Source organism: Oreochromis niloticus, linkage group LG17 (assembly GCF_001858045.2).
Source record: "Oreochromis niloticus isolate F11D_XX linkage group LG17, O_niloticus_UMD_NMBU, whole genome shotgun sequence".
NCBI lineage: Eukaryota > Metazoa > Chordata > Actinopteri > Cichliformes > Cichlidae > Oreochromis > Oreochromis niloticus.
The window spans coordinates 3,518,305-3,541,375 of NC_031981.2; the positions used below are offsets into that span (position 1 = coordinate 3,518,305).

A 23,071-nucleotide genomic window follows, 5' to 3' on the forward strand; every position below is an offset into this window, starting at 1 on the left:
CTTGCTGATCACTTTTGCTTTGTAACATGGTGCTCCATCGTGCTGTAAAATGCACACAGTTTGAAGCTTGTCACCAACCTGTTGTAAGGACCTTTTTAGTCTGACCATGACCGTACATCCTCAGAGCAACGTAGAGCATGCATATGACTTTAGGAAAGACTATGATGTCCTGCTCTGCGAGCTCCTTCTCATTAACTGCATCGTATCTGTTTCCTGTTTGCTTGGCCTTCTTCTCTTATGTCTTTGTTTAGTCCTCTTGTTTTTGTAGTTTTATCCGATCTGCCTTACGTTTTTTTTTCCTCGTCACCTTTTCACAAACAATCCACTGCTGTTCTCTCTGCTCTTTCCTTTCTGTTTCCACTCTCCCTTTTTTTTCTCCATGTTGCTGCTGTCTGTTAATAAGCCTCCCGGCATTGCTCTCTAACCTTACCGCAGGAAGTTTCCTGTGCTGAAACAGAGCCCACGCTGGATTGCTTCCTGGCAAAGTGCGTTGTGGGATGCGTGTATTTGGGCCCCCTTCTTCCGTCTTCTCCTCCCTTCTGCTCCCTTTGCTGCTTCCTCCTTTGGGCTCTGTGCAGATGGCTGAGGCCGGCAGACCGGATCTCGGAGGGGTTTTGGCAGAGCAGCACCTCTCTCCGGCCCTGGAGAGAGCATACCACAGCCATGACCTCGTGACCTTGGCTGCACTGCTGCCCGCCTCGGCTTCACTGCTCTCACAAGCCAGCCACGAGGGACAAACTTACAGCTGGTGTATGCAATGCGGATGGCAGTCTGCTTCATTATTGATACAAACTCCATGACATAGTCATTTTTAATGGATTCTAGCTCCATTTTATCCATTACTAACAGTAATTTAAATAAGCTACAGCGGGAAGATATGATAGCATTTTACATCAGCTTCAAAGGACGAAAGTGACATATTCATTGTCACACTTACTTCAGGCAATAGGAAATGTAGCCTCGCTAAGATTCCTGCTGTGGGCCAAGAAGCGGCTCCTATGAAAAATGCAGAGACCAAGTAAGTAAGCATAAGAAATACAGTTCCTTATCTGCCCACCACTAGTTCCTGTGTTTGTGAAACACCTGTATCCCATTCCCTGACACTTTCGTGGGATGCCTGTTGACAAGCTGAGGGTCAGAGCTTGACAGGCTGTGCGCAGTGCTTCAGATAACCTAGGCCTTCCCGGGCCTTATCATGGTGCTCGTGCCACTGTCTGAATACAGAGGTCTAGAAGGGAAGGCAAGAAATAGGAAGCTGACAATCTAGACAGGGTTTCATTTTATATTGATTGCTCTCTGTGAAAACTTCCTTTGTTTGACAGGCGGGGGGGAGCTAAAGTGGGGCGGGGGTGGCTGGCTGAAAGTGAGCACTAGGTTCCTATTACTTGTGTGACAATGACATTGGCGGCCCAAGATAACAGCTGTCCAACTCCCGGAGGAAGTGTTTGAGGCTGGGTGATAAGTGTGATGTAAGAAATGAGTAGTTCTGCTCTGTGTGGGTGTCATGGATGTTCTGATCGGACAGTGTTGAAAGTCTGTGTTTGTGTGTTTCTATCCTTGTGAAAGAGAAGAGGCGAGCCTGAGTCATACAGTAGCTCACTGGGTTACACCAACAGTAGAAAATGATATGAGGTGGCAGGATCTGTGTCCACTGAAATAAATATGGGTCAGTTTGTGTGCGTCCTGTTATGTGTCTTAAAAATAATCACAGAGGCTAAATCAGCCTCAGTACTCAGAAACTGGTGTTAATTTACTGTGATAACACTTGATTGAATCTCAATAACACAGCAAAGCATATTGGAATAAGCTACTGTTGTTTGCCTATGTAGATGATATTTCTGGGAATTTGGTCAATTGGTGTATTTTCTAGAAATATTTCTAATATCTCGAGTCTGGATTTCCTAAGACTGTTAGAGGAACAGCTCCCAAAATAGTTTCTCATTAGCTTCAGCTGCAGTGGTTGGTAGTCGTTTAAGTTGGACATATAACCTTTTATTTTTTTGCTTATTGGCTTTAAACTTACCCGCTTCTTGCGTGTGATGTCATGAGCCATTTCTGGGTCCAAATGCCTTGAAGCAAGCAAGCAAGGAATAGGCAGCGAGAGAATTTATGAGGCTTAGCAGTATTGGAAGTTAGCAGTACTGACAAAGATTTGTAAAAGCATTAAGTAACCTATAAGATGAAATAGTTCAATTTCAGTATGTATTTTTTTTTATCATTTTGCTAGCTAGCGCTTTATCCTTACCTAGGTGGTTAAAAAAAAAAGAGAGCAAATTTCCATATAATTACTTTATTTCTTACAGTAAAATTCAGACTTTTTAATGAAAACATTTAAGCAAGACGCTGTTTGCTTTTTAATTTAGTCTCTTCTTGAGCTTTTTGAAGCTAGCTATGCTTTGGTAGTTGCTGCTTGTAGCTGGAAGCATACATCTGTTTTCTAGGCAAGCGAAGTAAGTCCTACAATAGCACAAACTACAGAAATATTCATCTTTTCTATATAGTCTCAGTTATATTTTCACCAGGTTTCTTTCTTTAGCAATCTAAAGGCTAAGTTGCAACCACAAGAAAAGCTCCCAGCAGACGTTTAGCTCCAGTAAAGTTAGCGCTACCTCTGCAGCAGTTATGATGTTAAAAATCAAATAACTCTGTACAGCTTTCAAGTGAGGCCGAGCTTTCGGTCAGATATTTTACATTTCTGCAGTCTTCTCTCATCTTTCTTCATCGGTAAAGATGCAGAAGTTTTACTCCTCTTCCCACGGCAGTGAAAGAAACATTTGCAAGTGAGGAGGAAGGAAAACAGATACTGCCATTCCTGTTTCCCCTGCTCTTTTCCCTCCATGTGTCCTTGTCCTTTTATACACAAACTAATAAACTGTCTGTCCTCTGATGTGCCTGTCTGGAGTTCAGAGAGCAAAGAGCAGGACAGATCAGAACAGATCAAATAAAATAAGTCTGACAGTCTTTCTGCTCTTCCCTTCCTACCTTTTTTTTTCCATCCCTGAGTCATTCTGTATTCTCCCCCTTAACCTATCGTCTTCTAATCTTTTATTCTAACCTCCTCTCCCTTTCTGATGGTCTCCTCCTTCATCTTTTTTTCTTTATCTCCACTGCCGTTCCCGTAATCACTCCCTCCTTTTGGCTTTTATCTCCACTTCCTCAATATCCTTTTTAGTGCCTCTGCCTCCTTCCTTCCTATCCCCCTCCTTCCCCTCCTCCTTTCCTCCCTAACCCTGTCTCCCCTTCCCCCTCCTTTCCTTCCTGCCTTTCCTACTTTCTTCCCCCACCCCCACCCCTCACCACCACCACCATCACCACCCACATCCTTATGCTGCTTCGTCACTGAACTCATCTTTGTTTTCTTCCGTTCACCTCCATTTTATTTCTTTACCTAATCCTTTGTCTTTTTTTTCCACCTCCAGGTCTGCAGCCAGTCTTTTGGAGCAGGGACGACGTGGCCCAGTGGCTACGATGGGCTGAGAAGGAGTTTGCCCTGCGCCCGATCACCAGCGGTTCTTTCCAGATGAATGGCAAAGCCCTGCTGCTGCTGACCAAGGAGGACTTCCGCTACCGATCCCCTCACTCTGGTACCTCTCTTTCTACACGCTTTTATTTTTTTTCCGTTTTGAGGTGCAGTCTAAGCTCGGAAAACTGGAAACATCAGTGAAGTGTTTAACAAATGAGTCACTTAGATAGATTCCATTAGATATTTGTGTGCTCCAACTAGAGCAGGACTCACTCTGGAAACAGGGATTGGGAAGAAAGAGCGATCCTAGATGATGGAAACACTGGACTAAGTGCAGAAAAACATGAGACTATGCTTTTGTTAGACAAAAATACTGACACTTCGGATCACAAAATAGGAAAAATGACTATAAACGAGTAGTCAATGAACATGATGAAATGTAGTTTTGCAGTGTTTGGCTCGATCGACCCTGGTTTGCAATTCAAACCGACAGTAAAGATAATTGTATATGAAAAGTGATGCTACTGCATAGATCATTACATCCTTTTAAGAAAATCACCTAAGAGGACGCTTTAAGAGCACGTCCTCTGCCAAGGTCGATGCCCTGTTTCACACAGCGAAGTGGAAGAGGGTTGTTACACATCTCCTCCAAGTTTCATGAAATTCAGCCTGCTAGTTTTTGCATAATCCTGGTGACAAAAACGCAGACAAACAAAGCTCTCGTATTGGCAGAGGAATAAAGTCAGCTGGAGCAGGGGATGGATGGTAGCAGGGCGAGGTGACAGTGGAGGGAGGTAGCTGTTACAGCAAAGCTGCTGGAGGGGAGGAAGTAGGAGACGGTTGATCAGGAAGTACAAGGCAACCTCAACTGTCACCCCGGCAACGCCAGCGGCCAGGCGCATAAAAATAAAACAACAGTAAGTGTTTTCCCCTGACAGAGTTGGAAATTTTACTCAATCGCTCAAGGATGAAGTAAGCGATGTGTGATTTGGGTCGGGATGATGAGCAGGCTTGCAATTTTAAAAGATATTGTTAATAATAGTTAAATTCATTCAGTTAAATTGTTAAATTAATAAATAATTAAATGCAGGTAATTCATTTGGACAAATATAAAAGTTTCATTTATTAATTTGTTTGTTCTTTTTCTACATTTTTCCTTTTGGGATCTGTATATCAGTGGGTTTGGTAGTGCCATCCACTCTGTATAAATTATAATATTGATCAGCTGAGTCACGTCTAAATAAGTTGGTTTAAGTAACAGTTGCTCTGTTCGGAGTATATACATCCCCCGATTCCTTTTAAAGGATATTGAATGTTGTCAGTGGCTCTGGTTATAGAGGGATGAGAACCAGCTGACAGCTGCTGTCGGGCTCGTATCAGGATGTTTCAGCACTATGCAAAATGTTCACATCCTGTCGAGAAATCGAGGTCTGGGAAATACGTGGAAAATAAGATTCATCATCATTACAGGTTTTGCATTTTTTTCTTCCTTTTCTTATGCGACGCTGTGGTCGTGGTGTTGGATGGTTTCAGGTTTCGGGAGCTTCACACACACACACACACACACACACACACACACACACACACACACACACACACACAGAGCGATAAGACTGATCATATTTCTGTACAAGTGGTTGTTCAGTCGTGCTCTCACTGTAAACGTCAGTTTAGGGAACAGAGCACATTTTTTGGCTAGTGAAGTATCCATTTCCTCCTTCGCGTGACTATAAGGGTGCTGTTCCCATCAGTCCCTGCTCTCTGCGTATTTCTCTTTTGTAGAAGCTCTAAGAATAGAACATTAAAATAATAGCCTGAGTTTTTTTTTTCCTGGAATGTTATAACCTGTTACCATTGCAGTGACATGTTTGGACTTGAAAACACCTATTGGGAAACCTGAAACACTAAAGATAGTGCTCCAGGATTCCACTCTGACAAAATGTAAGATGGCAAGACAGTTGGGCAATTTCTAGTTTGCTTTTTGGATGATTTTTGTTATTTTAATGGTTTAATGAACTGCCTTTTATGCAGTTTAAACCACAAATAGGCGATTTCCTGCCCTCGCACATCTCTGCAGAAATATGTGCAGTCACCAGTTGTAATGGTACCAGTTGGAAAATGTTATCGCTTACCCCTAACACTTTTTGCAGTTTCTTTAGTTTGCTGGTATTTGTCTTTCATCGTGTACAGTTTGTAGTTTTTAGACAGAATGCAAAGCTCTGGTTTTAAAGCAGCATATTAAATACAGAATTAAAGCAAACACCAGGAAGCAGGAATTTTCCCCACGGTGTAAGTCAGTGCCACAGAACCAGAAAGTGAGAACTGAAAGGGGTGTGTGTGTGTTTGTTTGTGCATGCGTGTTCACCATCACTTCCTTTATGAGAATCATTTCCTTGTTATGGCAAGTCTTTCACAAAGCCTTTGAGATAGTGTGTGTGAAGGCAGTCCTCTGCTAGAATCACATCCACTGTACCTGTGCTCATTTGTTAACAGTGTAAATATTTTGGCGCGCCAGGAGCGGAGCTGTTGCCGTTGGTGTTCGGGCAAGAAAAACAGCTGTAAATCATTCAGTGAACTTCCTGCTCGAGCTTTGTGCCTGGTGTCGCCACTGCAATATAACCACTTAAAGGAGGACACCGGGGTCATATAGACCTATGGCTCATTTACTTTTGTCAACACATAGTTGTTGTTATCTCCTAGATGTCCTGACGCTGTATGCACTGTAGGTATTTGGACTTGTCGAGCACATTTTCTTGTTTAACAAATCCAAGCTCGTTTTTTTTGCTCCCCCCTTGGAGAGAGTTTCTCTTGTGAAACTAAATGTGCTTCTCATTTGACTAAGCTAATAACTGCATTGTAATGTTTTATCTGCTCTGTGGAAGAAAAAATACTTCTGTAAGAGGAAACTGACTGGGTAGGGTCACCCGATAGGGAACTTACAATTCTATACCCTCTGGGTCATCGGGGCAAGGTGTTGAATATCGAGGAAAACGTTTTTCTAGGAACAAACAAAGTGCAAGGCTGCTGTATCGTAGAAGCACCTCTCTAAATTTATTCCATTGTTGCTCATGTTCCACACTGCCTGGAAAGCAGAGAGGAGAAGAAGAAGTGGAACTGGAGTCTGTGATGCCAATGCTAATTTCACCTATTATGCAGGCGTAAAGCGGCTACCAGGAGACGCATGGTAACCTCTGACCTTTGCATCTCTGCAGGGGATGTCCTGTACGAGCTGCTGCAACATATCCTGAAGCAGAGGAAGTCTCATGTATTTTATCCGTCTGCTTACTTCCCTGGGAACTCCTTCCATTCGCTGCCCGAAAGCGCTGTGCAGCACCTGAAGCTCGAAGGTCAGTCCAGTAAACACTCCCCCGCCCCCTGTTCATGCATACATCACATGCTTTTAAAAAGTAAAAAAAAAACATTGATGCATTCCCATTACAGCAGCTTGTCTGCATTACCTTTCTTTTTGTTTTGCTAATAGTAAGCAAAATTATTCTTTATTTATTTACAAGGGACAATGCACTTAATGCTGATGTGCTGCATTTTCAGAGTTTTATTGTATAAAGATGTCAGATGTCATGATAGATGGTGATGCTTGAGCCCAAACTGTCATGTGATATGAAAAATTAGAGAATATGAAATATGATGGAATGCATAAATAGCTAGCTGCTGAAATGGGTATACAGTATCCAATTAACTTAACACAATTCATGTAGGTACAATTTATGTACATGTTTTATATAAATAAGTGATTTCCGAGCACCCTTACAGTCATTGTCAGTGTCAAGACTAGAAGTATAAAATACAGAAAGTCAAATTGAATTTAATATCCATACATTTTACTCTTATCCAATTCAGAGTTGTGGTGCGGCTGGACTATCCCAGTTGTCTGAGCGCTGGGGTGCGCTATTGCCAGTCTGTAGCAGGGCTAACGCAGAGACTATTCATGCTCACATTCACACCTGTGAAAAGTTTAGAATCACAGTCAATCTAACATGCATGTCTGATACCCAGAGAGAAACATAAATATAGTCATTCTTTTGCTCTTTAAAGCTTAAAATAGTGCCGCTGCTAATGACAATTACACGTACAAAAAAATAGCAACTAATGATTAAACTGTTCCCAAAAATGTCTCTTTCCCCTGTCAGACACTTAGTTTCATGTTTGGGTAATAACACAAAAACTAGTCTGTCTTGTACAACTAAGCTGTTGAGGTGATGTTTCCAGCATGAGATCAACAGCAGCTACATTACCACTGTAATTAATGCAAGATAGTTGTGAAAGAGCCCAATTTGTCACAACAGCATCTTAACAAAATCTTAACATAACTACAAGCTGTTGTTTTAGAGATTTTTAAATGATGTTTTCCTGATAAAGGTTGGATTAATATAGGTTAATGTAAAATTGTCTTTACACTAATTTAGGAAAAGGTGACTTCCTAAACTTTGCTGCCACAATAAGAATAAATAGTTACAATGGAACTGTGATTGTAACTCATTTGTTTTGCTGTGATAACAAATCAAATGTTTTTGACTGAACTAACAGTTGTACTTTTCACATCTTCGTTGAACACTGAGTAATATCACTCTGTGTGGGCTGGATAGAGAGGATGAACTCTTAAACCAAGTAACTGAGATAAGACCTTCTTTAACAGCAACAACCACTTTCGAAGTTTCGAATGAAGCTGCTTATGAGAGTCGAACAAAGAGCATTCTGCCGTTGTTTGACTTTCCAGCCGTGTATCTAAGAAATTTCCCAGCTCTGGGAAAAAATAAAGTGCATATTATCTTAAAAGAGTAACAGTTTGTTGCAAACAGCGCTGACATTATTATAAGTAATGCATCTTTGGCTCCATGATATGCTTTTTAAAAAATAAATCCTATTTCTGTGTCCCGTCATTAAACCAATAACACAATTATTGCAAAAAGTTTCTTTCCTTAAAAAGGCGACACTGTGAAACAAAACAAGACTGGATCTGAATGAAAATATCTTCGAATTATTATGCTACAGATTATGTCTGCCTTTGTCCTCTACGACGCGCCGGCTTTTACTCAACACTCTGCTTTGTTGAAAACAAGGAAGTAATAATCATGTTTGAGTGGAATACCTGAGACTGTTTTCTGGCTCTGATCTGAGGAAATGTGACACACCAACAATGAGATGGAATGGAGCGGTAACTTTGCAGACTTCAAATGTTGACAGTAAAACCTGCTCTACAAGGAAATGCAGCTTTATTTAAACAATAAAGCACACCACAAGCTACAGCAGGCTGAATGATTGGCTGCTTTCTGCAGCCGTCTTCCTTGTCTCAGGTTCCACCGGAGATATTTGAAAATCAGAGCAAAATTCAAAGAACAACAGGAGTATGAGTTGTGGCAACAGGTTTTTCGCCAAAATGCCTCAAAAGTAAAAACACTAGGCAAAAAGTAGAATATTAGTGACATCTAGTGTTTTTTGTTTTCTGATTTGTGTGAAGCTCGTGATCAGCACCTTGTAGCTGACTGTGCTGATAAATCACAGCACCAGGAAACAAGTTACATGAGTATAAAAATATGAAAAGAATTTCATGCTTTGCAATCTAAATGTTCTCTTCATACTGCTGTTTGTTTCTGGTGAAACCCAAGCTGGGCATGCACACGAACAATAGCATCAGAACACTAACATTTTAATATAAGCCAGTATCACGGCCCTTAAGTCAGTACAAGTTATGAAAGATTTTAATATTGATAGTGAGTTGAGACTCTGAGAGGGATGTTGTCATCTTTGAGACCAGATTAAGTCCAAGTGTCACATTTTGTGTTTTGTGTGTCTCTCTGCTTAGTGACTGCTGGCCTCAAATAAAGAGCAGTGTTTAGTTTGGTGCTGGCACACCTGTAAGGTAAACACTGGGAGTTATATAAACCTGCTGGCTCCAGGGAAATGAAAGATTTGGTGTTGAGATTCAGATTCTTGATTATTCTCCTTTGTGTAAATTAATCGAGCAACATGTAGAATATTCAAAATAGAATTTCCTGCCGTATCCTGATGAATTTCCAGCTTTACGTTATAGGAGACTGTTCTGGGTTTACACATTTATTACACTCTGTAAACTGTGCTCTCAGAAACGGTACGACGGGGACCACGTGGTACAGAACCCATCCCCCAGCATCCACCAACCATCGAACTGCGGCACCGCTCCCGCTCGCCGCACCACCCGGCCCCACGACGATCTCCCACCGAGCCGAACCACCCTCGCCCCGCCAATGAGGACTCCCTGCAAACCTTCTCCCAGCTGCCCGACAGCAATCACCACCTGCCGGAGGAAATGTACCCGTTGTCGGTGTCCCCGGCTGCACCCAACGGGCGCTGCGCTACACCCAGAGAAGCCCCCTGTCCAGGCAGCCCTGGGGGCCAGGAGGCAGGTCCTCCTCGCGTCATCCAACTCATGCCTAGCGCCATTATGAACCCTTTGCTCCTCAGTCCAAACAGGAGCGGCGGGGCTGCTGGCATGGACTTCAGGCACAACCGCGGGGGACCCCTGTCTCAGGTGACGCTGGAGAACGGCCGTGAAGGGAAAGTCCACGGACACCATCATCAGCTAGCCCAGCAGCACCAACAGCAGCAGCAGCAGCAACAGCAGCAGTTACTGCAGCAGCAGCAGGAGGAGGCGCTCTACAGGAACCACGTCATCATGCCCGTGTCTCCTCCAGAGGAGCAGCAGATGCCCATCGGGCGGATAGCAGGTAAGATTTAGTGGCGATGGAGCCGAGGATCAAAGCTGCGTGAGGTGGCATCTGTCAGGTGGCAGAAACTTTGCACGAGAACTTTTTCAAAGAACCACAAACTGATAGCAGCTCACTCAATCTTTTCCCTGTTGGGTTCTGGCAGACTGCAGGCTGCTGTGGGACTACGTCTACCAGCTCCTTTCAGACAGCAGGTACGAGAACTACATCCGCTGGGAGGATCCGGAGAACAAAGTCTTCCGCATCATGGACCCCAACGGCCTGGCCAGGCTCTGGGGGAATCACAAGGTACATGCACACACGGGCTCTAGGTGTTCAGTGATTATGTACAGTGTATATAACAGAGCAGCACAACAGAAGGGACTTTTTATCGTCATTCCTCCAACCATAAAGCTGCACTAACTCATTTTTTCTTATAAAACATCAGGACAGACTTGATTAATTAACCACTTTCACTGAATACTGAACTTTTGTTTTTGGGGGTTTTTTCCCGACAATTTTGTCGACTTGTTTCAGTTTTATAGTCCTAACAAACGTTTCCTGGCACCACAGATGCTTCTTTTCATCACTCTGGTAGAAATGCTGATAGGATGTTTAAAGAGACGAGATGTAAAGTTCAGTGAAATACAGCAGTAAACACAGACACACTGATGGATTTAGTGTTTCATCTGTCTTAGCTGTAAGGACACTAGCTGTGTGTTAGCCAGCCTTTGCGATGAAGTAAATTGGTGATGTCAGTGATTCGGTTGAGTTACACCATCGAGAGCCAATCTCTCCACGGTGTCCTGGATCTCATCTATGGTGCCCTCCTAGTAGGACGTGTCTTAAACACCCCACCTGGAAGTGTTCAGGTCCTAGTCAGATTCAGGAACCGCCTCAGCGGGCTCCCTTCGAAGGGGAGGAGTAGAGGATCTAGTCCGAGAAAGATCATTTCCTCTGTGATCTTCTTCTTCCAGTCAGAGTGGCAGGAATGTAGCTCAACCTGTAACTCAACAACCTCCCTTTCACGCTCAACTCTGTCTTTACCACAATAAGTGATGCGGATGCAGTGCTAGAGTCGTGCAGCTTGTGCTTTTATGTTCTGAGTAAAAACACAACATTAGAAGATTAACACCAGTATTTGTGATAAAACACTACTTTTGTTTTGTTAATTTTGGCCAACAATTAGGATGAATGTGTGCTTGGGCAAATGTGATCCTGCTGTAGAGCGCCCCAGCTCTGCAGTGCAGGACAAGCTTTTAGCTAATGCAAGACCGGTTAGCAACACGTGTCTATAAGTTAGCTCCAAAGAGCAGGCGTCATCACACAAAGACAAACACTGTGACTGAAAAATGTTCCAAAAATATATTGAGCTCTGACACTGAAACCACAACTACGTAAAGTATCAAAGGTATTGTGCGTACAAAAATGACGATGAGTTAACTGTTACTTTCACTTGTTGTCATCTTTTGATGGGTTGATGTTCTGGATGATGGGGATTCCAGTGCCCCTCAGTTGTATGCTGTTTTTTGGCCTCTTGTTTGGTTGTGTATCTCCTACCTCCTGCCTGCTGGTTGTGTAAATTAATAATTATTTGCTGAAACATTAAATTTAGAAAATTTGAAGCACACTATACAGCAAACACGGGGTCTTTGCTATATAGTGGTCTTTTCAGCTTTTGTGGACTTTTACTGACACCAAGTGGCCAAAAAAAATGTTGCTCTTAAATTAAGGTCAGGTCTCCTCACTGTCACACTGACAGCGTTACTCATGACACTCGTGTTGATTTAACTCTTACAGAACAGGACCAATATGACGTACGAGAAGATGTCGCGAGCACTGAGACACTACTACAAACTGAACATTATCAGGAAAGAGCCTGGCCAAAGGCTTCTGTTCAGGTACATCATCTTCTTTTCAAACTTGTCTCGCTGCTCCAAACCGTTATTTACTTTTTCAGTCATCAATAAAACAAAATAAAACAGGATTTTGAATGATTTGATGAACTCGTTGCCTCGTCTGTGCCACAGATTCATGAAAACCCCTGACGAGATAATGAACGGACAGACGGACAGGCTGGAGCACCTGGAGTCCGACACAGACGAACAAATCTACATCAAAGAGGAATGCTGAGGAACTCTGGGAAAGCGAGTCCATAAACTGCTTACTACTACTACTACTTCTACTATTACTACTACTACAGCCGCTGATGCCTTTCAGAAGCAGCTTGAAAAATCAACATTGAAATTAAAGAGTGCACAGGTGTTCAGTGGTGTCATTCCTACAGGTAGAGGCATGAAATGCAGTCTTTCCGAACATGGCCTTAGGATGATATTAACCTGGGGGAAAAAGAAAAAAAAAACAGCATCGGGTGTTTTTGGATCTTTCGGATGGACTGAACTGAAAGGTCTCTCCTCTAAGTGTTTCCTTCTCTTTTCGAGCTGCAAAAGCCAATCACTTTGTGCTTATGTCACTTTTGTTTGATCGTTTTTGTCTCCTCACATGCATTATACAAAGGAATTTTGCTGTTTCTAAAAAACAAAAAGAAAAAAAAGAAAGAAAGAAAGAAATTTGTGTGTGTGTGTGTGTGTGTGAGTGTGTGTGTGTGTGTGACCGGAATGTTTTCACCATGGAATAAACTTTTTGATCAGAGATGTGCTCGTATTATGTGATTTCTCTCGGGGTGTGTTTGTAAGTGGAGTACATCACATATCCACATGATGGCAGTAGTGGACAACTTTTGCTGTCGGAAGCTTCGGCATGTGGATGGATGTCTGCAGCAGTTCAACACTTCAGCGAGTGGAACAAACGCCTAAAGGCTGTTTTTTGTGTTTTTAAGTGCACAAGGTTAAATAGGGGGCGGACAGGTGGCACGTGCCTGAGAATCTCTAGCTTTTCATTGGCGTTATTGATGAACTGGCACGATGTGTAGTAACGAATGCAACCAATCACTGATTAGTCATCATTGATAGTTCCTGCTTCACTCCTTGCACTACTTTTGGATCACAGTCTCACATTCTTCTCACTTTCGGTCTCCTAACATATAATTACAGCAGTTTTGAACCTCGCCTTTATGAATTATGAAACACGCGTGTTGTGGGTCCCCCCATTTGTGTTATTGTTTTCAGCTTTAAAAATGCCATTTTAAATGATCACCCATTCTTTTGGCGGGGTTAATATCGCAGTTTACGTCAATAGCGGTAATCCGATTACTGTAACGCTACCAGCAGAGGTAGCGGATGCGCGCCGTGCGCTCTGGAGTCTCCATAAAAGTTAGTGCGCACGGAGCGGAGCTGTCAGACTGCGAGGAGACGCGGCTGAGCAAAGACTGTGGGCTGAAGTGACTAATGGGATCCACCTCACGCCATCTGAAGAGTGCGAGCTGATATCACGGGTGACTATCACCCGCCTAATGCGCACAACAGGACCCATTTGAACCTAATAAGACACAGCTGAGCAGGCTTTCGTCGGGTTTGTGGACTATCGGGATTAAAACAAAGGGTTTGGATTCAGGAGACTCACCTCTGTGGTGGATGAGGTGCCATCGCCGCTCTTTTAAAAAGACGAATAATCGAGAGCAATAAGCCTGTTCGAGTTCATCCGGAGGGGCAAGAAAAGCCACCACTCCCGGGTTTTTTTTGTTTTTTTTTTTCGTTTTGTTTTTTTTTCATCCAGGACGCAAATGTCTCCAGAGCACAGGGACGTCACTGGATTGTAACACCAGTAGCCTCACCGATGGTTTAACAGGGCGTTAAGGTGCGGGAAGGGAGTGGGACAACTACAGGTAAGAGCCATGCAAGCGGTCATTCACGGCCCTCTTTGGGTGGGTGGCGGGAAGACTTTCCCCGCCGGTCAGCGCGTAAAAATCACTCAAGTGTCGCATTTGTCCAATCGAGCCTCTCCCCATTAAAATTAGTCATATTTGCATTGCCCCCCTAATAACCAGAAAATAAATTTGGATCTATTTTTTGTTGTTGTTTTAATTGCAGTAACTCCTGAAAAAGAAAGTACAAGAGTCAGGCTTTAGGAAGTGCAGTTTTCTCATTGTCAGTCACTGCCGCTGAACTCTGCAATCAATTCAGTTAATTTCACTCCCTCAAATCAATGCCGCCTCACTGGGAGTCCTGGATATACAGTACAGTGTAGAGCAGCAGGCAGAGGTGACAGTCTAGCTTCACTCAGTCAATAAACGGTAGTCTGCACTGGAGTCTGGACCAGATGATTCTGAACCTGGGGTCATGCTTGTGTGCTCTGATTTTAGTGCTGAATTTAGTGCAAGTAAGAAACTTTGTATGGAAATAAGACGATAGAGGTGCGATGACAGATGTGAGTGGACTCATTTTATCAGCTTGACCTCCTGTTCTGAGGCTAACGTGGTTTCACCAGGAGCAAATAAATCCTGTGATGATGAAATCGTGTGACACAGTGGCTGGAGGTTCACATGGGCTCCCCGTCCACTGCTGCCACAAGGTTTTCATTTCCAAAGTGAATCAGGAACCAGAGGAATAAATCCTGATGAGATGGAGTCTAAGCCCACACTGGCCTGATGTAAAAACAACATTTAGGAGCACGTTTAAAAAAAAATATTTTTTTTTCAGAAAGCTTGCATAAACAGCAGAATTTCACCCGTTCATTGATGTTTTTGTGACTGTATTTCCAAAATGATGGGATCCCACAATCCAATTCACTTTTAAAATTTTTTTTTTTTTTTTATTGAAATGGGTTTAAAATGCTTCCAAAGGTTAAATAGCTCTCCTCATGATGAGCTAAGCTACCTTTAAATTAGTGTGGAGCCCTCCTTCAGTGCCGTCTTCCTCGTCTTGCCTTCCCCATCCCCTCGACCTTTATTTAGACATCACATGTCCGGAAAACTTGCCACTCCACCTCTCTCTCGACCTTTATCCAATTACAACGTTTGGCTTTAAAAACGCTACATGAAACAACGCTAAAGCTCCAGTTACTGTCAGCAGCTTCATGTTTCCATATCTAATACCAGCCACTCTTCACAATCCCTGCTGGATAGGATTGATAGATTAAAAAATGAGCTACAGATCCACATAAAAGTACACAAATCCAAGTAACTACAAACTCAAATACATGAAATGTTTGAGTCAAACCATTGTTGTCAAAGAAACTGTTTTCAAATATGGCTGCTGCTACTTTTCATATTCCAATTTAACATAAACACGATGACCTTTTGAGATCTTTTCTTTCTGATGTGGCCCCTTACAGAAAAACTGTTTGTTTTCCATGTCAAGAGAGTTAAGTTGGGAACCACTGATCTGAACAAACACAGTATATGAAGTAGTTCAGTCTAAGTGGAACACGTAGACTGAGTCTTCTGTCTCGTTTCCTTTCACTTGGGGTATTTGCTTTGAATATGTTTATGTGAGTGTACTGAATAAAGGGTCAGACTCCCTCTTCCACCACTGCTGTGTCTCAGCACAGAGCGCGGGGCTGGAGCAAACCACACTATGACATCATCTGGCAACTAATAGCGACTTTTTTTTTTTTTTATCAGCCAAACTCTACTTCCCCTCAGAAAAAGAACTGGCAGCCCCGGCAGTCCGCAATTAGCTGGAAGCATTAGCAGCAGCTCCTCCGGCGTGAACGATGAGCTTTAATGGCTCTAAGCTCGCCTGGCTCAGGTCAAACCGGGCCCCCTCCCTCGGTCCAGCTGGGCGAACTGGTGCCGGCTGCCTGGCCAGCACCGGCGGATGGGCCAATGTCACCTTTTAGGGGCAGGTCACGCAACCTCGTCCTGGCTCTGCCTGGCCGTTGATCCGAAGCAGTGACACTGAAGCTTCATGGTCCGCTGCTCCTCGCCAACCAGGCCGACCCAGCACTGCCGCCGAACAGCTGTGACGGGCAACACACAAGCATCAGCGGGAGGCGGGGGCTGTCTCTGAATTAACCTGGAAACTTCTTTTTCTTTGGGGGTTTTAGTTAGAAAGTAAACAGGAACTGCACAAATCAAGTGCACCATGATGGAAGATGTCCTGATTAGAAGTCATACCAACGTAATAAAATCCAAGAAAATCCTCAGCTCCAAGATCCTGCAGGCCTCTTTCAGAGTGATGTGCACCTGATTCATTCATAAAATCATTTTTTGACTATATACCTCATGCCTGTGAGGCAGGCTACTGACCCCCCTGTTAGACTCTTTGCAATGACTATTTCTATAAAATAAAACCTTTGAGATGAGACTTTCTCGCACTTGTACAGAGACTCTTTTGAATGTCTCGGATGACACCTGTATGCAAACTGCTCTGGGATTTTTTTTTTTTTTGATCCACCTCATCCCTTAAATGAAAGACCTCAGAGGAGGTCAGGTGCTCTGCTGCGGCTCCTTGATACTCGACTTTGCGCTCTCCTCAACAGAAAACGATTGGAATTTGTGTAAAATATCGGCAGCTGATTGGCACCCGCTGTGCGGTTGTTTGATGTAAGGAGGAAGCGAGAGGCTTTTTCTCTCCCCCCTCCTCACTCCCTTTCTCATTCTATTTGATGTGCAGCTCGCTCTCCTCTCTCTCTGTTTCATCTGAACTAAAACAAATTCACCAGCCGCTGAATAAACAGGAGCTCTGCAGAAATGATATGAAAGCAGCTAAAGGTTCCGATATATTTCCTGCTCTGACCTCGGTCTTCTCCTTCTGATTAGATTCTTTTCTCACTTTGCTTCTTCCACTTCCTTTATTTCCCATATTTCCTTTCACCACTTTGAATATTCAGTGCTGGTTTCTGAACTACCTGATGGTGCTGGTTCAGATCCTTCAGCGTAAATGTTAATTACACAGATTTGTCAGTGTTTTTTTCATTGTGTTTCTGAACAACAAGCATTCATTTGAAAAGGATGTTCACTGTGTTATAGAGTAGGAAGCTGGCCCAGTGTTTGGTGACGAAGATCCATCTTGATCAGGTAGTAGCGTATAAGAAAAGTGATTCATTACCAGGAGCCGATCCCAGCTGACATCCACCCTGAACAGGCTGCCTGTCAATCACGGGGCTGATTGATGGGCAGCCTAACCCGGATGCCTGACTGTAAGAGGAAAATCCACATGTGCACTCAAAAAAAAGGGGAAAAAAATTGTCACAACTGGTGACATTGTTTAAAACCTCACTCTCGCTGCCATGTTTTACAATGAAAATATGGCAAAAAAGTTCAGCTTCTTGAGGCAAAGCATGAAGTAGAAAATGATAAATTGACAACATTTTTGGTAATGAAGGCAGTGATTGAATTTAACCATTTACAGAAATGCCTGTACTCTTCTGTAACAACAACAGGTAATGTGCCGTCACATTTTCCTCTTTTCTTTTAAATTCTATTTTTTTTACAGTGTTGTCCATCCTGTGAGTATATTAACTGAGTGATCTTATTATTTACTATGCATTTTAAAAGTGGCTCTATTTGTGTTCATCACACCGGTATTGTTTCCTATATCTATGACATATATATTGAAATGTCCTAATCAAATTAATCATTTTTTTCTTTTCTATGTAATAACATCAACCTGCTGCCAACTGGGCTGTTTTCCCCATCTGGGCTTCAAGTATCCGGCTAAAGGCTTCTGCAGCAGTAAACCTTCCAAACATTACAGAAACATAAAAAATGATTTTGGGTCTGGTAGCTGTGATTCACAGCAAAGCATTACAATGTAATGATAAGGAGTGGGAAATTACACACCAGTGGAGCAATTTGTGTTAATGTGGAAAGTTGTAAGAATAGATGGATACAATTTGTGATTGGAGTCTTTGTTACAAATAAAATCACAGAGGCCCATATAAATATACAACTAGAGGTTATAAATGGTTACTTGAAGGTCAGTCATAATAGATTCATTAACAAATTTGTTCGACCACCTGACATAAAGCAAGAAAACACAAATATTTTAGAAATCTGTCAAAAACTTGTTTAACACTAGAAATGATACTGTTATTTATTTAACAAATAGCAAACTCACGTTTTTATACTCAAATTGGAGCTGGCGCATTGGCCTTCTATGTTAATGGTAAATTTGAAAATTCATGGATAAAAATAATAATGATATATTTACAATTAAAATTATCACAACTATTAAAGAGCTTGTGTATACTGGTGGATTCACCATTACAGATGCATAAAAACTATTTTGGAAATGACCTGTTACATAAAAAAAAATTAACTATGATCAAAACAAATCGAACCTACAAAAAAGTATAACTACAGTAATAAATAAGCTAACTCAGTTATTATACTTAAAATAGCCGAGTAAGGATGGGCAAAACTTTAAAAAAATGGGAGCTTCACGTTCGCACACCCGTCTTTTTACAGATGTTTATGGGCATTTCTGTAATCAGTGAAATTCAATACCTGGTTAAAAAAATACTGTAAATTTGGGAACGCCATCATCCTCTTACTCTGCCATCAAACAGTACTGTATTCCTCTTTTTATTAGTACATTATTGTGAAAAAAATCTTTTTATTTAAGCGATAGATTTCTTATGATTTGCCCTCTCAAATATTTATTCAAATGAATGCGTTTTATGTTTAATGGAAAGGTTAACAGCAATGACAGAAGTTCAGTTTAGCTTAATCTTTTTTTAATTTTTAATTTTTGGCAGTTTTACCAATAAGGTAAATATGGTCATATGCAAATCAAGACCAGGAGAATCAGCAGTGCTATAAATACTGTTTTAATTGAAAAGAATTTTCTAATCTTGTTAGGAATTTAAAACCTACCACCAACTCTATTCCATGTCATTTCTATGTCATGGATGATGTCATCCTAGTCCCAGTCATTTCCTTCCACTCAAATATATTCAGACAAAAAAAAACAAACATGTTTTTTGTGATCATGTAATTTCCACATTTACTTTAAATTTCCAGAACATGCAGTTCTCAAATGATCAGTTCACTTTCAGTCCACATCCCTGAGCTGGTATTCGTTACTTTCCTCGTCCCTCATAAATGCTGTGGGTACCTGTTCGCGATCTTACACCTGTTCTTTATATTTCGCTGCCTTGGTTTGACACTGACAGAGTACTTCTGACTCAGTCCTTCCCCCAGTATTCCTTAAAGGTATTCTATTCATTTTCATGCTTTTGCTGTGAATATATATGCATGTATCTGATTTTGGTATTGTGGTGACACTAAATGAAGACGTAACAGATAATTTAACTGACTGCTAACTTTACTGTTGATTTCAGACAAGTCAAACAGCATAGCTACACTTTATAGACAATCTCTACAACCTTTGCATAGCAAGGTTATACACCACCTGCTCTGACTTTGAATGTTGGTTCTGGATCTATAAATTATAAAATGTGATATTCTCTGGTATGTCTGGAATTCCCTGAAGTGTAGGAAAAATAACCACAAACCCACGATTCAAAAATACTTTCAAAGTCCTACAAAAACATTCCAAGATTGGGAATACGATGGAAACAAACCGATCTGTTACAGCTGCTGAAATGAGGTTTTTCCTGTACTTCCTCTGCATCATACGCTTTGAATATTTTTTCCCTCTCAATCCATCCCTGAGTGTCCCTTTGCTGGAAGAGCCAGGTTTTCATCGTTCCACGCTGTCCTCCTCCTCCTCCACACGGAAGAGTCCTCCTCCAGTTAAATGTGATCCTATTTCATGCAGAGGAGGAAAAAAAGACGGAGAGACGCAAGAAGGGTGAGAGCGACAAAAAGGATGTTGAGGGAAAAACGGGTATCCACTGGTCTGTGTCCAGGATTCCCCCCATGTGGCTGTTTTATCTCTTCAGCAGCGTCCTAGTGTTGCTTTCTGTGTGGCCCAGTGGCTTCTAAACACGCGCCCGTCACACAGGATAACTCCAGCCTCCGAAAGCCTCCAAACAAACACACCAACTCGTATTTTCGACAGCAGAAAAACTTCTTGCCTCGCCCTTCTCACATCTCCTCCACCCATCCCCTTCCCTCCGTTTCATTTCGATGGCTGATGGCGTGTGCAGAGCTGTGGGCCTCCAGTACTTTCATGATGTGAGCCAAAGCCCATCTGGGGCTCAATATCCTGTTTGCCAGCTCTCAGCACTCTGAAAACCACAACAATACTGAGCTGAGGCAGAAAGTTCAGAACTCATTACAGTTTGTTCAGGTCGAGACCAAGGTCAAAGTCTTCTCCTCCTGCGTCAATCTGCTGCGTCGTCTACAGAGTGAAATCTGCTGCTTTCGCTTTTTCTCTTTGTCCAATCTATACATGTTCTTATGTCTCATGCCTCTTTTTGAAGCTGTTACGGCAATCCACAAGAGAGCGCCGGCTTGAGAAACATTGAGCTGCTGGTATTTGTTACAGCTTGTAGATGGATTTGAAACTTTATTGCAAAAATTAAATAAACCTGATGTGATGGGTATACTTCAAAAGGTTGTTTGCTGTGAGCCTGCTATCTTTAAAGTCTACCTCAGTTATTGATTTCTTATATTTACCTGAATGTCTTCCAACAGCAGGCTGCTGTGATTGTCTGTGAGGATTGTCTGATGATCTATACAACCAGTTATATAATGGTTTAGCTTTTTAAGGGTTTGCCAAACTGTACCTAATATAAGTTTTTAAGTCCTTGAATTTCTTTTAAAAAGAAACTAACAAGGTCACCTAATAAATACATTGTTAAACAATACATGTATAGACTTAGAGTGAGATTTAAGTATTTGGCTTAAGTTAACGTCACTCACTAAAGACTAGGAGTTAGTACAACTCTGCCAATCTAGGCTAGTTAAATATTTAGCTGCTAGCTAGCTTGTAGCATAATTGTCAAATTGCCTAATGTTTATATTACGATAAGATTTTAACTGTAGTTATGCTATATTATCATTACACATTGAAATGTGGCTACACTAGATTTACCTGAAGTTTCACCTCGCACATTTTTTTAAAATCTCTGTTTTTCAGTTTTCAGTCTTTGTGCTAACTCTACAGTCGATGGGGAACACGTCCAGGCTTCACAGACAGGAAATAAAGACTCCTGAACAAAAAGCATCTTATTCTTTTTCTGCAATTACAAGTTATTGCACTGTTAAAAACGACTGAACAACAGCAGCAGATTATTTTCATACATCTATTTAAAATGAGTAATATGAATAATCATTCCTTCTAAAAATAAAGCAGCCACACAATAATGAAAGAAAATGTCAACCAGTGCAAAAGCACAGCTCGCTGATGTATTTTTCAAAGTTTTTGGATATCAGTGTAGTTACATGGCAAAACATTGTATGAATATTACAACACTGTGATGGCAGCAGTTTTTGTTCCAGTGTGTCATGTTTTGATGGCATAGCTACATTTTAGTATGCAGACACAATAATAAATAGAAGAGCAGAGAGGTTGAACTTCACAGCTGCCAGCTCATCTGTGACATTTATAGCTGAAGACATCTAATATGACCAGAGACCAGCCTATGTTTTATGATATTAAATCATTTTTGAATCCTTATAAAGAGTATCTTTAGGTTTTATCAGGTTGTGGATTAGAAAAAGCAGACAGTCAACAGTGACGAGAAAGCACTCAGAAACCACAAGCCCCATCTGTAAAAGATGTTTAAAGGCTCCACAGATCAACAGAGAAACACAACCAGTTTGCTAACAGACATGCCAATCTGTACAAAGACTTAAGAGACCGGAAGGTTAACTTAAATGACAGATAACATGTTACATCATGGAAGTGCTGTCAAAAATACTGTAAAAGACCAGAATTTATCTTATGGCAAGCAGTTTTTAACTGTCAGATTTTGATGAAGCAGTCAGTTAAGAGCAACGATAACAGTATAATTTGGTTTGTCAGATATCTGTACATGCAAATGCTAATGTGTACCATTACTGGAAAAGTAATGGTAAGGCTAATTATGCAATGGAACATTGTATGACAATACAGACCTGTGACGAAGAGATGTAATGAGTCACTCTTTAATAAGTGACAACTTGTGGGTGCAAATACAAAGTTAACTATTAAAAAATGACAAACTCAAATTTATATGAAATGATACAATTATTAACTGCGTGCATGTACGAACACATTGTCAAATAAAATCTAAGTGCCCAAAACAATTAAGCAAACGAAAAAATGGAACAAATTCTTTTCTTTCTTTTTTTTTCAGTATAAAATGAATAAACTTAAATTGAGCGGTCCCTGCGAGCTAGTTCAGGCTAGCAACTTCAACTGCCCATGCAGCACAACTTCCTCTCCTTACACCCTGTACCAAACACACCCTTGCAATTTGGTGGTCCATTTAAGCTGCAAGATTTCCCATTACTTCCTATGCATTCCTGCCTGCCAAAGCCCTACACCACCCTGGCATCCACCTGTAGGATCTCTCTCTCCAATTGTGTTTGTAACATTTCAAAGGGAGGGATTATCTCAGAGTCGACCAAACTAAAATTAAACTGCTTAAAAATGTCATTTAACATGTAAGTTGCCTGATTAAAATGACAAGCTGACTACTGATGCCAAAAAAGGGTTCAAACCCTGGATTACTAGTGTTTCATTCCACGCTGCTTACCAGTCTTCCCAGGAGTGGACTGTCCCAGCAAATTCAACTCAACATCACACTTCGCAATGCTCAAAGAAATTGTAAAAATTCCAAGAATTACATCTCAGAGTCTACAGGCATCAGTTAGCATGTTAAATGTTACTTCATGACAGTACGATTAGCAAAAGACTAAATATGGCTTCAAACTAACCAGTGATGGGCAAGTTACTTTGAAAAAGTAATTAACTATAGTTACTAGTTACTTCTTCAAAAAAGTAACTGAGTTAGTAAATGAGTTACAAGATTCTAAAAGTAATTAATTACTTGAAAAGTAACTATTGTGTTACTTTAAAGAAAATGTTTAACCCTCTGGGGTCCAGGGGATAATTGGCCATTTTTAACCACTTTTTTAACCATTTTACCTTTAAAAACTATTTACTTG

General features: G+C 41.5%; 2 protein-coding genes across 5 annotated transcripts in view; both read left to right on the forward strand.

The window, feature by feature from the left end:
* The window catches only part of etv6 (ETS variant transcription factor 6), a 29,254-nt gene extending 16,438 nt beyond the window's left edge, over nucleotides 1–12,816 (forward strand). For all 3 annotated transcript variants that reach the window (XM_003445043.5, XM_005451808.4, XM_019346687.2), the window contains 6 exons: nucleotides 3,420–3,584; nucleotides 6,676–6,810; nucleotides 9,565–10,185; nucleotides 10,331–10,473; nucleotides 11,965–12,065; nucleotides 12,195–12,816. In XM_003445043.5, the coding sequence (XP_003445091.1) occupies nucleotides 3,420–3,584; nucleotides 6,676–6,810; nucleotides 9,565–10,185; nucleotides 10,331–10,473; nucleotides 11,965–12,065; nucleotides 12,195–12,297 (1,268 nt within the window). In that variant the 3' untranslated portion in view covers nucleotides 12,298–12,816. The remainder of the gene's footprint in view (nucleotides 1–3,419; nucleotides 3,585–6,675; nucleotides 6,811–9,564; nucleotides 10,186–10,330; nucleotides 10,474–11,964; nucleotides 12,066–12,194) is intronic.
* A 95-nt stretch (nucleotides 12,817–12,911) lies between these two features.
* Nucleotides 12,912–23,071, forward strand: part of LOC100711030 (protein FAM19A2) — an 86,600-nt gene continuing 76,440 nt past the window's right edge. The window contains exon 1 of one of the 2 annotated variants that reach the window (XM_005451807.4): nucleotides 12,912–13,948. The gene's annotated coding sequence lies outside the window, so the exon portion shown is untranslated. The remainder of the gene's footprint in view (nucleotides 13,949–23,071) is intronic. The other variant, XM_005451806.4, reaches the window with a different exon arrangement.